The sequence below is a fragment of the Macrobrachium rosenbergii genome, chromosome 9 (genome assembly GCF_040412425.1).
Source record: "Macrobrachium rosenbergii isolate ZJJX-2024 chromosome 9, ASM4041242v1, whole genome shotgun sequence".
Classification (NCBI taxonomy): domain Eukaryota; kingdom Metazoa; phylum Arthropoda; class Malacostraca; order Decapoda; family Palaemonidae; genus Macrobrachium; species Macrobrachium rosenbergii.
In genome coordinates, this window is record NC_089749.1 from 44,364,425 (window position 1) to 44,382,016 (window position 17,592).

At 44.6% G+C, this 17,592-nt stretch overlaps 1 protein-coding gene across 1 annotated transcript; it reads left to right on the top strand.

Moving 5' to 3' along the window:
- The first annotated feature begins 12,276 nt into the window (after window positions 1–12,276).
- Window positions 12,277–13,669, top strand: LOC136841971 (protein FAM200C-like). The gene has a single exon (XM_067109377.1). It carries the CDS (start codon window positions 12,277–12,279, stop codon window positions 13,579–13,581), a length of 1,305 nt encoding a protein of 434 aa, XP_066965478.1. The 3' UTR covers window positions 13,582–13,669.
- Window positions 13,670–17,592: the final 3,923 nt, after the last annotated feature.

Below are 17,592 nucleotides of genomic sequence, written 5' to 3' on the forward strand. Positions count from 1 at the left end.
GGTGAATCATGCCTTCCTGGAGCTGTAGTAATGCACTGGGAGTAGTTCATGCAGTCTTTCAAAACTAGCAGGCGAGCGGACTTGCCCACCACCACGAGTTTCAAACGGTACAAACCATCTGCATTCGCAAAGCACAACACAGAGAAACATTCTTTGCTTATTTTAAGGCCAGGTGTTGAGCTCTCATCTTTAAAAGCCTGAGTATTCCTTTGTAACGACCGCCAAAAGAACCAGCCTCGTCTGCATTGTAAATTTGGGAATTTAGCAGTCCTTCACTCTTAATTAACTCATTAAACTTCTGCCTATATGGCTCGACTGCCTCAATCGGTGCACAGCATGCTTCACGTGTAACCTTATTAACCAATCCGCAGCAATTGTAAATCGCCATAACCACCCATCACTACCCACAAAGTTATTAATTCCCATATGTTTTGCTAAACTGTTCGCAGCACTTTGAATTTCCACACCACGGACATTGTTCCCAGACGATTTTTGTATAAACCACTGTCACAGCTTCAATACTTGTATCCTTTGCAACTCACGCTTCCTTCCACCAACAGATGATGCTTTAGAACCAGCATCCTCATTTCAGAGAAAAAGCTAAGAGTTTATCTTTCGCCTTGCGTTATGTCTGAAACTGTTTTTCACTCCATATGCCATGCACATTTTCGAAACTGATGCATAGGCCTCTAGCTTTTTAATAATTTCGAGTTTCTGGTTCACAGATAACATCACCTTCTTCCTCTGAGGAGTAGTACTATCAGTACCCATTGACGACATGATGAAAAACTTAAGTCTGAATAAAGCACAGACAAATAACGGCAAAAAAATAAAAAAATAAAAAAAATAAATAAAAAAAAAACAGCAGCAGCAGCAGTGTAGCAGAGGTAAAAAGTGTTTTACTTTTTGTTTTGGCAGTAGCCGATGAGTGCACCCTCTACCATTCTTCTTCACTAACAGCAAAGAGAACAGTAACGGTCTTAAATTGTGGACAAACGTTACGTATTTTAAATTGGCTGACCCTCTTCGGTGTCAGTCTTATCTGATAATTAGGGTCTGTGGTGCATCACTATACTGTGATCTTAAATAATGAGTAAAAAGCCACAATAATGTAAATAATAGACTGTAGTTTTCCAAAACACAAAAAAGGATAAAACGGGAGCATTTGACCATTTGCACAATGGTCCTCTTCAGTCAACTGAATATAAATACTTGTTTATCTTAAAAAGACAAATTGAAAAGACTGTCACAAAAATTCTTTTCAATTTGTCTTTCTTAGATAAACTAGTATTTTGTTCATGAGACTTACCTGTCAGATATATATATAGCTGTATTCTCCTAAGTCTGACAATTTCAAAAACTCACGGCACACGCAGTGGGGCCAGGTGGTCAGTACCCATTCCCGCCGCTGGGAGGCGGGTATCAGGAACCATTGCCATTTTCTATTCAGATTTTCTCTGTCGCCGGTACTGTCAACATCTGTTTTCAGTACCTCCGTCTTTGGATTTCGTAAACTCGTTATTTTCCACTTAAGTATTCTATTTGACTTTTGGTTTTTGAGACTTTGGATTGTGGATTGGCATACGCTTTTGTGGACTGTTTTGGGATTTGCTTTTGATTGCTCTTTGGATGATGTCTGGATCTAATTCTGCTAGCTTCAGAGTATGTTGTGTGAATGAGTGTAAGGTGAGGCTACCGAAGGCTTTGGTAGATCCTCACACTGTATGCATGAGGTGTAGGGGGCAGGTTTGCTTGATAAATGATCGCTGCAAGGAGTGTGAGACTTTGCCGGATGCAAGCTGGAAGGTGTATGATGCCTATGTACGCAAGTTGGAGCGTGATAGGATCAGGAGGTCTTCCTCCAGGAGTGCTAGTAAGAGTCAGGTATTAATTCCTCTCTGATAACCCTATTGTAGATGTAGTATCACCTAACCCTGTGGTATTGCCTTCGGGCGCTGAGGTTGTGTCTGCGGAGGGTATGGCCCTGACGGAGATTATGAACACCATCCGTGCTCTGGAATCGAAAGTGATTTCTCTTCAAAGTGCAGTTAAGTGTAGTGATCCCCCTAGTGTAGTGGAGGGGGCGTCAGATCGGCCCCATAACGCTTCTAGGCCTGGACCTCTGTCGGACTCCCAGGACTCAGGGAGAGAGCAAGTCGAAAGCCGCAAGAGGGTTACGGGGGGCTTCCTACCGATCTGGAGTCCCTTTGGCAGGACCTGTGACGCTTCCCAGGCTGCCAAGGATCGTGCGCGTGCACATATCCTGAAGGACTGCTTCTCGTCCTCCAAGGCGTCCTCCCAGCGCAAGGGGTGGAACTCTCGGAAGGACTCTCGCCCGCTTAAGAGAAGCTTCAGAGAAGAGGACGCTTCACGTCCTCTTTCTCAAGGCGTATTTTCGTCGTCTTCTGAGTGTTTCGACGCTTTCCCGCCACAGAAGAGGACCAGGACGTCTTCAGGGGAGGAAGTTTTTGAGCGCCCCAGTCGCTCCTGGGAGAGAGCTGTTTTAGCTCCGGTGAGGAGGAAGAAGGCGTCCCCTAGCCCCTCGTCTTCTCACAGGATCAGCTCTTCCCCTGAGAAGGAGACCTCTCCGTCCAAGAGGATTCTGCTGGACATGCAGCGTCAGTTGGCTTCTCTCCTTGCTGAGAGGGAAGCAGAGCCGCGTCGTCGACGCAAGGACTCAAGGCTGCCTGTCAAGAGGTCCAGGAAGTCCCTCTCTCCTGCGCCTCTTTCGTCTTCACCGTCACCTGCTTCGTCTCCCAGTCGTGCTCACCGCTTGCTGGATCGCCATCGTGACGCTCGGCTGCAGCGTGACGCTCTGCAAGCAGTTATCCTGGACGCTTCTGTAGCTGCTCGTCAGGATGCTCCTCTTGCTGCCGTGCAGGACGCTCGGCTGGACGCTCATCAGGACGCCTCTTTGGTTGCTCGACATGATGCTTCAGAGCAATCAAAGACTGCGGGGAAGCGAAGATCCCATCTGCGTGTTGGACCGCAAGGCCTTCGTTCTCCCAAGGTCTTGGGAGACTCTCTGGTTTCTCCCATTGAAGAGGGAGAAGTCTCTTGTGAGTTGGAGCCTGCAGACCTTGAGCAGCCTCCTACTTCCTCGTCTACGGACTACCAGGTGTTAGCCGATCTTCTCAAGGACTTGTTTGGCGACAAGTTCAAACCCTCGGCTCCTCTCTCTCCTCCTTCGCAGTTAGCTTCGTCCAAGACGAGGAGAGCGCCGGGGTTTGTTAAGATGACTTCGTCTCTGGCGACGAAGAAGGCCTTCAAGAAGGTTAACACCTGGATGGAGGAAAGGAAGACCCAAGGCAAGACTTCTTTTTGCCTTGCCTCCGTCAAGCTGAGCGGCAAGGCAGGTATGTGGTACGAGACCAGAGAGGACGTCGGCTCAAGAGTTCCTTCGTCGTCCCAGGGAGACTTCGCTAGCTTGGTCGACGCGCCTAGAAGGTCCCTCCTGTCTGCAGCCAATGTGTCGTGGACTATGTCAGAGATGGATCACCATTTGAAGGGACTGTTTCAAACCATGGAGGTCTTCAATTTCCTGGACTGGTGTTTGGGGGCTCTAGACGTCAAGATTAGAAGTCTCGACTCGATCAGCCTGGGGGAGCTGTCCAGCGTGTTGAACTGCATGGACAAGGCCGTCAGGGATGGCTCGGAGGAACTGGCTTCCCACTTTTGTACGGGCCTCTTGAAGAAGAGGGCCTTGTACTGTAACTTTACAGCAAAGTCAGTTTCTCCGTCGCAGAGGGCAGAATTGCTGTTCGCCCCGTTGTCAAGCCATCTCTTCCCCCAGTCCTTGATCAAGGATCTCGCTGCCAGCTTGAAGGAGAAGGCCACTCAAGACCTCTTGGCCCACTCGTCAAGACGCCCGGCAGTCCCTTTGACGTCGTCGTCGGGTCAGACCTCCAGGAAGCAGACGCCCTTTCGTGGAGGAGCTTCTTCCTACCATCAAGAGAAGCAACAGATCCTTTTCGAGCTATTAGTGCAAATGCTCAAGAAAAGAGCTGTGGAGCAAGTCCTGGAGCTGACTCCCCAGGACTCTACAACTGACTGTTTCTAGTTCCGAAGCAGTCGGGAGGATGGAGACCAGTCCTAGATGTCAGCAGACTGAACCGCTTCGTGGTGAAGGAGAAGTTCACAATGGAGACATCCCAGTCTGTTCTAGGAGCATCAAGACCAGGAGATTGGATGGTCTCGCTGGACCTTCAGGACGCCTACTTTCACGTCCCCATACATCCCCAGTCGAGGAAGTACCTGAGGTTTGTACTCGGGGGACGGGTGTTCCAATTCAGAGCTCTTTGCTTCGGGCTAAGCACAGCCCCTATGATCTTCACGATCATCATGAAGAATGTGGTGAGATGGCTTCACTTAGTGGGCATACGAATCTCGCTTTACCTGGACGACTGGCTCATTCAAGCCTCTTCGCAGTCAAAGTGTCTGGAGGACCTGAAATCAACTTTGGAGTTGACGAAGTCCCTAGGACTTCTAGTAAACGTAGAAAAGTCCCATCTGATCCCGACGCAGTCCATCGTGTATCTGGGGATTCAGATGGATTCAGTGGCTTTTCAAGCTTTTCCGTCCCAGGAACGACAGCAGCAATGCTTAGGAAAAGTCTCATCCTTCCTGGGGAAGGAAACATGCTCGGTGAGGGAATGGATGAGTTTGCTGGGGACCATTTCCTCGCTGGAGAAGTTTGTTTCCCTGGGAAGACTGCATCTCAGACCGCTCCAGTTTTTCCTGGCGGAAAACTGGATAGACAAGGAGGATCTAGAGGAGACACTGAGGATCTCTCCCGTCGTCAAGGATCACCTGAGGTGGTGGCTCAACCCCTCGAGGTTGGCAGAAGGGGTTTCTCTACACCTTCAGAGCCCCGACCTAGTGTTGTTTTCAGACACGTCCAAGGAGGGATGGGGAGCAACACTAGGGGGGGAGGAAGTGTCAGGCACCTGGAGAGGGGAACAGGTGTCCTGGCACATCAATCTCAAAGAGTTAGGGGCGATTCTGCTGGCCCTGCAATTCTTCGAGAGCCAAGTATCAGGCAGAGTGATACAGGTAAATTCGGACAACACCATAGCCCTGGCATACCTCAAGAAACAGGGAGGAACTCGCTCCCGGTCCCTGTTTGTCCTAGCGAAGGAAATCCTGCTTTGGGCCCATGCTCGGGGGATCATGATCCTTACGAGGTTCGTGGCAGGAGTGGAGAATGTCCGCGCGGACCTTCTCAGTCGGCAGCGTCAACTTCTGCCGACCCAATGGACCCTTCACGAGGTGGTGTGTCAGGAGCTGTGGAGGTTATGGGGACATCCCTTGGTGGATCTCTTCGCAACGTCCAGGACAAAGAGGCTTCCTCTATACTGCTCTCCAGTACTAGATCCAGGAGCAGTAGCAGTAGATGCCCTCCTCTGGGATTGGAAGGGAATGGATCTCTCGCCTTTCCTCCCTTCAAGATTCTGGGGAGGTCATCAGGAGTTCGCAGCATCGGAAGGGACGAGGACAACGTTGATCGCCCCTTTTGGCCAGCGGCAGAGTGGTTCACAGAGGTCATGGCCTTCCTGGTGGACTTCCCAAGAACGCTTCCCCTGAGAGTCGATCTGCTCAGGCAGCCCCACTTCGAAAGGTACCACAAAAACCTCCCGCTCTGAGTCTGACTGCATTCAGACTATCACAAAGTTGGCGGGCGGGGGTTTTCAAGAGCAGTGGCAAGGGCTATCGCCAGCGCCAGGAGACCCTCCTCTAATGTGGTAAACCAATCAAAGTGGGCCAATTTCAGGAAATGGTGCAGAAGCAAGGGATTTCCTCAACCACGACCTCTGTGCCGCAGATAGCAGACTTCCTGCTTCATCTTAAGGAGAAGGAAAAGCTGGCAGTCTCGACAATTAAAGGATATAAAAGTATGCTGTCGGCAGTCTTCAGACATAGGTCTAGACTTAGCCGACAACAAGGATCTTCACGATCTCTTGAGGTCCTTTGAGACTGCTAAGGTACCTCAGCCGAGGACGCCTTCCTGGAACCTGGATGTCGTCCTGAAATTTTTTATGTCGGATACATTCGAGCCTCTTCATTCGGCATCGCTCAAGAATGTGACAAGGAAGGCTATTTTCCTAACTGCTCTGGCGACGGCGAAGAGAGTTAGTGAAGTTCAAGCCATCAGCAAGCACATAGGCTTTAGAGGGCATAATGCCGTATGCTCCCTAAGCCCTATGTTTCTCGCCAAGAACGAGAATCCTTCTACCCCTTGGCCCAAGAGTTTTGAGATCAAGGGTATGGCAGAAATTCTTGGGCAAGAATCAGAGAGTGTCCTGTGCCCTGTCAGGGCTCTCAAATTCTACCTAGACAGGACAAAGGACGGACAATCTGTGGTGTTCTGTCAAGAATGCTCTGGCATGCTTGTTAAGAAGCACGATCAAGGAGGCCCATTCTACCTGCCAAGACAGCGACATGAGACTTCTGAAAGTCAAGGCTCACGAAGTGACAGCCATTGCGACCTCGGTGGCTTTCCAGAAGAACATGTCCCTTACCGATCTTCTGGGTACCACCTTCTGGCGAAGCAATTCGGTGTTCGCTTCACATTACTTGCGGGACGTGAAGACGACATACAAAGACTGCTATTCGCTAGGACCATACGTTTCCGCAGACACAGTGTTGGGGGCAGAGAGCGATACTCATCCTATCCTTTAGAGGTTAGGAAGTATTTTTTAATCTTGATTTTGTGTTTTATGGTTGTTGGGTTGGCCACCGGAGGTGGACGTCCCAGTCGTTAGCTTATGTTAGGTTTAATGACTTAGATAGGCTCGGTCAGGTGGTTGGTCGTTGCTCCTTTTGCCCTCACAGTATGGTCTTATGATTTAGTCCCATTGTGGTCACGCCCCCGTGGACAGATCATCTAGAACTCACCAGCTTTATAGGTCACTACCTTGCTGGAGAGACTAGTAAAGTAAAAGCAGGCTTGGGTGACAATATCACGAAGTCAGCTATGCTAACAGGTAAGGAACCAAGGCGTCAATCGCCTACATATATTTGTTTCCTAAATCCTATCCTGTCTCTTCCCACCTCCAATGGTGGGATTCAGCTATATATATATCTGACAGGTAAGTCTCATGAACAAAATGATAAAATAAAGTTTGTTCATACTTACCTGGCAGATATATATAATCATAGTGCCCACCCACCTCACCTCAGGAGACAGTGGCACTAGAAAATCTGAATAGAAAATGGGAATGGTTCCTGATACCCGCCTCCCAGCGGCGGGAATGGGTACTAACCACCTGGCCCCACTGCGTGTGCCGTGAGTTTTTGAAATTCTGTTGGACTTCGGAGAATACAGCTATATATATATCTGCCAGGTAAGTATGAACAAACTTTATTTTATCATTAAAATATCATTTTTATTCAGTTGGCTGAAGAGGACCACTGTGCAAACGGAAGAATGCTCCCTGGTTTTATCCTTTTTTGTATTTTGGAAAAATACAGTATCATTTACATTATTGTGGTGTTTTACTCAACAATTAGGGTGTTGTGTACAGTCAATTTACCTTTATAATCAAACATGAATAATTTTGTAAGGAGGGCCGAGAGAGAGAACGAAAAGGAATAATAAATGTTTATAGAAAGGAAACTTCTTAGGGCTTATTTTTACTCTGAATCACGTCTGTCTTATCCAATATTCGGCTTAATGAAGGTCGTCTGTACCACGGTACTGCTGGCGAAAGACCAGGCCTAACCAGTACTGGGGGTCCTGATTGGCGGGCTATCAGGGTTGATACCGATATATCAGGGTTCCAGAGAAACCCAAGTAGTAGTTGCACTTGTGCACAAGGCAGAAGGGGCAGAGGTACCACGGTACCGCTAGCGAGATGTCAGGCTTGGTACCGATAGACTGGTGCCAGAGGTCTGGGTAGGCAGGCTATCAGGGTCAGTACATGTATACCAGGGTTCCAGAGAACCCCAGATAGCAGTTGCACCTGTGAGCTAGGCAACTGGAGCATGAGGCAACCTTCCTCTTCCCCTGCTTGCCAGCTTGGAAAGAAGGGGGGAGGAGGTAACAGCACTCGCCGACAAAGACAAAAACGAGGACAACAATGACGACTTCCTTCTCCTCTTCTTGAATTTGCCGAGTGTGCCTTCAGCAACAGTAGTAGAGAACTCAATCCCGATACTGCATGAAGGGTTACCATGGGAGTACGAGCAGTACTACAGCTAGCATACACTGTGGCCGGTAACTTGTCCCAGAAAAGGTCGGAGCACATACCAGCAAGCCCCTTGAGCCTAAGAGTGATCAGTAAGTTCAAAAGACACTCGGATCTCCAGAGAGTAAAGACTATCCAAACAGGAATATGAAAAATGAAGTGTATGAGACATTGGTGAAGAAACTTCGAGAAGGATGGGAGTGCTACCCGTGACACGGTAACCAAGAAGATAAACAACAAGAAGGAAAAGATAAAGGTTGAAAATTCATAGAAGTCTGGGGCAGCTACAGATGAGGTCTATCGTCCAAGTCTGTGGTACTATGAACAGCTTTTATTCCTTCAAGACCAAGAAACACCAAGATCATCATCAAATATTGAAGAGGTATGTAAACACCTTTAATTACCATATTAACCCTTTCACGCTCGTGGGGCTTCTTTGCAGCCTTTTCTTGGAATCAAAGTATTCAACAGAGCTCTAGAAGAATATAAAAACAATTTAAAAATGTAAAGACTTGCCCAATGGTCCCTTTGTCATACATATACCCTTCCTAATCTGAACAAAATAGCCTAATAATTACCAGAAAACAGAATTGTGTCACCTGAGCATGAAAGGAATAATACTCAGTAAATATATAGGTAATAATTCATTATACTGGATATGCACACCTTTATTTCATAATTGCCTGTAATACATGTAAATGCATTTTCTTACATAACCCTCACACATTACAATGATATAAAAGATCTACTGTTGGCATACAGATTGACATAAGCAGTAATAAACAGTAAGTGATAAAGAGTTTACCACGTATGTGGATATTTAGCCTGAGCAATGACTCATCATTATATCATCATCCTGCCAATCAATCCTACCCTCCTGATTAAGGCACTCCAAATACAAGTTACATACTTCCTTTGCCTCATAGCTAATGTGTCTATGCTCCATATCTAATGAGGTGAATGTCTTTTCCATTTCCTCCTTTAGCTGGGTATCAGAATGGATGTTGCTGGGCCTGTTATTATGGGTACCCCTCTCTCGCCAAAGTAAGTTGTGCAATATACAGCAAGCCTTGACCACAGAAACTGCATTCTCGTGTCGAGATTTATGGGGGAATGGAATATGCAGAATTTTGAAGCTAATATTCTGAATGTACTCTCCACAAAGCAGCAAGTACAAGACAATCTATAATTGAATACTTGTTCCTCCTCCTTTCCTGTTGTGTGACTAAATGGTTTCAGAAAATTTGGTCTCATTGCAAATGCGTCGTCACCAACGAATACATATGGCAAGGTCCGATTTGAGGATCTAATTTTTACAGGATCTGGTATATTCAGTGTTGTTGGCTAGCTTCTCCCCAAACTTTGTGTTCTCAATTACACCACTGTCTGAAATTCTCCCATAGTGCCAAAGTCACACAATATAAATTCATAATCTGCGCTAACAACTGCCATGAGAACCATGTTGTGAAATCCTTTGTAATTGTAAAAGAAAGATCCTGAATTAGGGAGAGGAACAATAGCTACATGATTCCTGTCTACAGCGCCCAGGCAATTAGGGAACTGCCACATTTCTTCGAAGTCTTGACCAATCTGGCACCACTCCTCCTTCTCGGCAGCTCCCTCTCTGATACCACCTTCCCCATTGCTGGCCGAGAGTAGACTAACCTGATTTTACTCAGGCCACCTGCGTAATGTATGGGTACGGTTTCGGTCATCTGGCCACTGAAGCTCCACCCCCAACCAGAGACCTGCAGGTAGTACCTTGTGTGAATGGGGCCCCTTAGATGCAGAATTTTAAGGACTGGCACTCTCGCAGCCCCAAAACGTGAGACTCCAGAGGAGACTGCGAATCGGTTCCTTGCCATGGGCAGGAAGAGTCAACGAGAGAACTATTGCCTTCCTGGAGAGAGGCAGTCCCTTAGTAGAAGTCCCGCAGGACTCCCGAAGGGAACCTCTTCCCTGCTTCTCCAGGAGTTCCAACTCTTGAGATCAAGAAACCAAATTGGGGACCAATCCGAGCACTGGTAGGCGCTCCTCGAGCGCCTGTAGTGCTGGCAGGAAGAGCCGAGAAACCTGGGTGCCTTGGCCCTTTCTCTCGCGCTGCTCCTGAACTGGGATGGGAAGATATGCGCATTTGCATATCTTTCTCTTTCCAGTGATTTTTTTTTTTTTTTTTTTTTTTTAAACTGGACAACCTTAAAGTTTGCCCATTCTAGGGGGTGCTTAATATACATTTCAGCTGTGCCTGTAAGGCTTAACTTTGAACTGGGGCTAACTAAACAGCAATTGGGAAACTAATGACATATATCTACAATTAGCAAGCACTGAGCCCCAAGATGAATATCACAGCTATAGTGCCAACCAGTGTACCCTGGTAGTGTCCTGACACTAAACTATTACACCATTACATTAAGCTAATTACCCCCTTTTTTTAAATGAAGATGAAAATGAGTCAAGAAAGGCTCAATTCACTTCTAACCTACTAAACCTAACCGATCAAGGTGAAGTTACCCTAAATCCATGTACACCTGACCTTTAACCTCTAGATGAACTCTAGTACAAATATTTGGCATTTTTGGTGGCCATTTTGGATACACTGATAGCCCTCTTGGATATTTCTAGGCAACAAAATTACATATCTCAGTACTTAAAGACTTACTTTCAATATATGAACATAACCTGTAAGTGACTGAGGAATTCCAATGCAATTAAGCAATTATTCATTTTCATATAGCTAAAGGAAGCCATTTTGAAAACCTGCTGGCCATCTTGGAAAATGACAAAATTAGGTGTGGCCAGGGGTTACTGAGGAGAAAGAAGGCCAAGAAAAATTATAGCAAATTTCTTGCTTGTATCACCACTAACTTTTTTCCCATTATTTAGAAGCTACCCGTTCAACTGTGGTGACCTAAGTTAGCCCAGGGGGGGTGGAAAGATCTGGGGGGCGGTGAGGAAGAAGGGGGCGGTAGGGGGTCGGCAGTCCGAAGTCGAAGTCAGAAGTTCGAACGTTTGTTTGACGATTTGTACACAACGTGCAGCAGGACGAGTCAGTGGACGACGCATCAGGGTCCGGTTACTGCACGCCGCTCTGGCCCAGTCAGATCCGACAGCATATGACTACAAAAGCAAAAGCTCAGGTTTGTAATTTCAAGCTTGTAATGTTCAGAATTTCATCATATAATAAAGATATCATGGAAGGACGCCAAAGGGTTTCACCATTAAATTTAATTTGGAAGTGTTACTGTGCTAAGGCTGTCCTTGCACATGCTTACACCACTCTTCACAGGAGTATTTGGTGATGGTTAATGGAGGTGGTGGTTAGGGTGGTGCATTCACTGATATATATTGTTACGAATGTATATGACTTTGTACCTGTGTGTGCATGAGTGTGTGTGCGTATGTGCGTGTGTCATTGTGTGGGTGGCGAGGGCGGCGTGCCTTAGATCACGTCCGCCACCATTTTCTATGTCAGTAAATGGAAGAAAATGAATACGTGAAAGGGTAAACTTGCTTTTCATACCTTCAATGTTGTCATTTTTGTCTTTAAGTAGGCCTATTTATGAAATGAGATAAAATGCTGTATTTTACATGGTTTTATTTTTGTTCCAGAATAAAGTATGGCCTCAGTACAGCAAACAAAAAAAGAAGTGTCAGCAATATAGTGTGAATATCTGAAATATGGATTTGTCACAGCACCACACAACCAACAGCAACCAATGTGTCTACTGTGTGATAGAGTGTTTTCAAATGAAGCTATGAAACCTTCGAGGCTTTTGGAACATTTGAAGAAAATGCACTCTGATAAAGCAGACAAAAAACTTGGCATATTTCAGTCACTCCGAGACAACGTTCGGAAACGGAAAACCATTGGAAATATATTTGCCAGCACTTTACAACAATCCACTGACGGTTTGCGGCGTCATACAACATCTCTTTGCTGATTGCTAGATCTGGTAAGCCTCATACAATTGGAGAAGAGCTTATTCTACCAGCAGTAAGAGGTTCTGCACACAGTTGTACACAAGTCACCTGACCAAATTATAAAGCTATTCCTCTCAGTGATAACTCTGTTCAGAGAAGAATAGATGAAATGGCTGAAAATATTGAAGAAACATTGTGTAACATGCTTAGGACAACAGAATTTAGTTTACAGTTAGATGAGTCCACTCTGCCAGGCAATGAATCTTTGCTTCTTGCTTATGTTCGTTTCGTCAAAGATGAAAGCTTGGTTCAAGAGCTGTTATTTGCAAGACAGCTTGAAACAGACACAAAAGGGGAGTCAGTATTTCGTGTCGATTTTTTCAAAGCGAAAGACATCCCACTTTCTAACATTCTTGCTTGTGCAACAGATGGGGCACCATCAATGGTAGGTCGTCATCGTGGCTTCATTAGTTTCTTGAAAAAAGCTGTACCTGGAGTACTTACAGTGCACTGTGTAATCCACAGGCAGCATCTGGTCCCAAAAAACCTGAGTGGTAGACTACACAAATCAATGAGTACTGTTATCACAGCAATAAATAAAATCAAGGCACATGCCCTCAATTCCCGACTGTTTCGACAGCTCGGCACTGATAATGATGAAGAGTTTGAACGTTTAGTGTTGCACACAGAAGTTAGATGGCTGTCAAAGGGAAACTGCCTGAGACGTTTCTATTCACTGTTTGATACAGTTGTTGAATTCTTCAAAGACTCCAATTCTGTTCTGTGTGATGAACTAAGAAACATGAAGCATGACATTGCTTATTTGGCAGATATATTCACAAAGTTCAATGAAGTTAATTTGCAGCTGCAAGGAAATGAGGCTAACCTAATTAAAGTCAAATCAGCTATCTCCACCTTCCTGGCCAAGTTACAGTTATTCAAACAAAACATAGCTCGTCATGCACTCTACCAGTTCCCAAGCCTCTCTGAATTGGATAAGGAAAAAGGCATACCAGACGATGACCTTCAAGTGTATTGTACACACCTGGATGAACTGCACAGAGACATGTCTGAGAGATTTGAGGACATTTTATTAATTGAAATACCAGACTGGGTGATCAATCCATTCCTAAATGTCGACGGTGAGGAAACTGGATTGGCAGAGGAAGAACTGATTTCAATTCAAAATGACATTGAGCTAAGGCCAAAGTTCAAAAAGTCATATCAAGATTTTTGGTTACAAAAAAAAATTTCTGACTGCTATCAAGTGCTGTGGAACAAGGTCAAGATGTACTTTATTGCCTTCCCAACATCGTATTTAGTAGAACGGGGCTCCAGTGCAGTCGCCTTGCTTCTTTCCAAGCAAAGAAACCGACTGAAAATTACTGACCTCGGGGATCTACGACTTCTTAGTGAGTTTCAGCCTGATGTTGAGAAGCTTATGTCCCTGCACCAAGCACATCCATCCCATTAATATTAAGTGTGAGACAATGAAGGTTACTGGTGGAATGTTTATTTACCATTCCATGTTGCTGAAACAGTTAAAACTGCTAAAAAATAAATTGGTTTACTAAATTGGGTTTTATTTGTGAAATACACATTTGTGTTTAACCTTTCTCTTTTCAAATTGCAGCATACCAAATATCAAGAAAGAGGTGTTTGTTTCCATATGTGTCTGTTTGTTGGGGTGCTAGGAATTCACCGGGGAGCCAAGGGGCGCCAGCCTGCAAAAGTTTGGGAACCACTGGTTTAAGGGATAATAGGAAGTACCAGTAAAGGAAAAAATATATCGTATAAGTGAATTTGTAGCAAAGTTTTTTTTTTTTTATTTAGAATGAGAGTTGAGGCATCATGGTTGGTGTCTTGGTTTCGAGAGAATCTGTATCATAATTCTTATTTTTTGTATTATTACATGTTGAGTTGGATAAAGATGTAATAGAGAGAAAATAATACGAGTTGTAATTTCTGTGTAAATGCATATTGTTTCAGTGAATTAGTTGCAAATTGTTGAGTTACTTTGTTTATTTTAGGTTGAAAATTATGGCGTCTACTTCAGTTTCAAATGAAAACTCTAGTGAATTTCCTGATAATTCATTTTGTGAAACAAGTGACGAGGAAGTTTCAGATTCTGAGGATACCAACACTGAAACAGAAAGCAACAACGACGAGGATGACAGATCATCTTCCGAAAGTGAAACTGATGTATGTGCATCTGGCGGTGTGTGGGCATGCTTCAGTGGTGAGGACGCTGGCCCTATTCCAGTGCCATTTAGTGCCACCCCAGAACCTATGCATTCTCCAGATGTCGACCCCCCGCCACTGCTTATTTCAGTTTATTTTTTCCTGATTCTTTTCTCCAGACACTAGTGAATGAAATCAACAGGTACAGTGACACATTTGTATCGAATAATAGAGAGTACTTGCAACGCCATCCACGATCTGCAGTTCATAAATGGATTACAGATGGGCACACTAACATTAGAGAAGTAAAAGCTCTTATTGGCATAGCTCTGAATATGGGCATTGTAAGACTGCCAGAAATAAATGATTATTGCCATAAACCAATTTCTCAAACCTGGTTTCGGGAGCATTTTTCCCAAGACAGGTTCAAACTTATCCTGAAATTTTTGCACTTTGCAAACAATGACAAAATTCAAGCCCAAGACTCTCCAGATTATGATCTTTACAAGATCAAGCCTGTGCTTCAACATTTTTTACATGTGTTCAAAAGAAATTTTCATCCTTCACAAAATGTTGCAATAGATGAGTGTCTTGTAGGATTTAGAGGTCGCACACCTCATCTCCGACAGTACATGCGGCAAAATAGGCAAGCAAGGTTTGGTGTCAAGCTATGGTGCCTTTGTGACACTGAAACCAGTTATACTTATACCTTTGAGGTCTATAAGGGGGTCAGGCAGGAAGATAGAAGTGGTGAGGGTTTCACTTACAATTTGGTGATGCGCTTGATGAAGTAGGCTGACCTTTTATATCAGGGTCACCATGGGGGCCTTAATAATTATTTCATTTCTCCCTAGCTGTTCCAGGACCTTTAAAAAATGAACACTACTGCCACTGGTACAGTGAGAAAAAGTAGAAAGGGGCTTCAAAAGAAAGTCTGTGACAGGAGAAAGGGACCTCTTTTGTGTTTTGCTTTCAAGGATGGTAAAAACCAACCAATTTTTCTTACAATTAAATCAAAGGGAGGTTATTCTGATTACACAAATAGCAGGGGGAAGGTGGTAAGGAAACCCAATGTCATTGATTATAATAAATGCATGGGGGGACGTCAACCTCAAAGACTCTAAATTGTATAAGTATTTGGCTGAAAGACGTACAGTGAAATGGACAAGAAAGGTGGCCTTTGCTCTTTTTGGAACAGCTGTTCTACAGTTATATACTGTACATAAAGCACACAAGGTCACAAAACAGAGAATGTCACGAAAGCACTGTGGTAGGTTAAGTTTGGGTTTGTAAAAGACATTTGCATGAATTAATTGTTCTGTTTTGTTTGTGATGTTTTTATTTTTGTTTGATTTTTTTGTTGTATGTCAAGGAGGAGTACACTAGGTAAGTTTTTTTTTTTTTTTACTTGCAGTTTGCTGAATGTGTTGTAGTGTGGCTTGATCCCCTTCAACCCAAGGTGTAAGCAGCTGCCTACCTTGTGGTGGTAGCATACAGGAAAAAAAATAAATAAAATTGAAGACAGAGGACACTTCCTGTGGTAGAGTTTTTTTTGAAATAGCAGAAAGGATAAGACAGAAGTGATAAGGAACATAGAGAGCATGAAGCTGCAGACTGCAGGAAAAGAAACAAATATTTGGTCAGCTGTCTTCCTCACCGCTCCTACATACGCGATATAACCTTAAAGGTGCTGATCTTGACATTTGCTGCAGAAGAGAATCTTGATGAAATCCACAACTGACTGATGTTAAGCAAGTTAACTCCCAATCGGAAGAAAGGCGTGATAGAACTATAGTTGGTGCGAACGTTGTAGATTTGGAGTTAAATTAGGTTTAGGGTAATATTAAGACTGAAATAGCTTAGAGATTTGCAGTTCTTTGGAGTTGAGTTCCTTTGATGAAGGGCAGGGGAAACTGTAGGATTAAGACTGAGTAGAATAAGGTTGATGAACTATGATGATCATCAAGTTTTTGGTCATTGTAATATTTAAGGAAATAAAGTAGGTTAAGGAAAGCAGAGGGTTTTATTTTGTAACCTCTAAATTTGTTCCCATCATACTGCCCCAATTGTTTACTATAAAAAGCCCCTACATAATAATTTGCTGCCCAACGTGGGACTCTTTGATAGTAAAGTAAGAGTGGGGTGCATAATTGGAGATGGCAGAGGGAGCAGGTTTGGAAGGTGTTGGGTCAGAAGGGGAGCAGGGTTGGATGCAGAGGTTGGATAGGCTGACGTGCATGATGATCAGCCTGCAGGATAAGTTAAGAGAGCCAGGAAGGGAAAGTGAATTGGCTACAGAATGGAGGCGATAGATGAGAAAGCCCAGGTAAGGAAAGTAAACTGGTGTAAGACTGGAGGTAATGGGCCGAAGATGGCTGGAATGGCTGAGTGAGCCTGACATTGGGAAGGAAGTGAGAGCGACGAGGTAAGGTGCAAGAAATTCCTAAGAAAGGAAAAAGGAGTTGTCAAGTAGAGTAAGGGAATACTTGCCATGGTAGAGGGGCCCAGTATGAGTGGTGAGTGAAAGTGATGAGGAAGAGAAAGGTAAGAACATAACAGGAAACAAGAAGAGAACACGAAAAGGGAGAGGTGTGAGGAAAGAGGAATTGAAGAAGAATGAAAGTGCTAGTAGCAGTAGTAGTAGTGAAGGTTTGAGTGAGGTGGAAGAGAAAGAGGCCAAAACAATGTTCCTGAGGGAGGTTCCCCGCATAGAAAAGTTTAACATCGGGAAGGGAAGAGATGTGTACGAGTTTTTTGATGAGTATGAAACGTATTGTCGGCAAAAGTATGGAGAGAATGAAAATGTGTGGATGAAGCGGCTGGGCGAGTTCTTGGATGGATGGCTGAAGATGTGTTATAGGAGTATGTGTGAGGGTGAACCTGGGTGTGAGTCCATGAAAGCTAGCGATCAAACAGGTGAAGAGAATGAAAGGAAGTGTGGTATACAAGAAAAATGACAGGTTTGAGGAGGCCAAGATGAAGCCTGGAGAAGAAGTGGGCTTATATGCTCATAGATTGGAAGCGTTGGTCAGAAGAAAGTATGGAGAGGAGGGAATTGAGGAAAACAAGCACCTCATCCAGAAGTTCTTGGCCACTATCATTTACAGGAAGGATTAGGTCATATTAAATGAGAAAGAAGGAATCGGCGATGGTAAGGAAAACATTTGGACTGGGAGGATGTTTTGGAGATCTTAGAAGACATGAGAGTAGATGTGGATGAAGTAAAGGAAATGTATGCTGGGATGGAGGTAGTGAATGGAAGGACATATAAAGATGCTTTGGTGAGTGAGGAGTTAAGTGTGAT

What these genes read in the sequence shown, in the direction of transcription:
- LOC136841971 (XM_067109377.1), top strand. Translation starts at nt 12,277, where the DNA reads ATGGCTGAAAATATTGAAGAAACATTGTGTAACATGCTTAGGACAACA.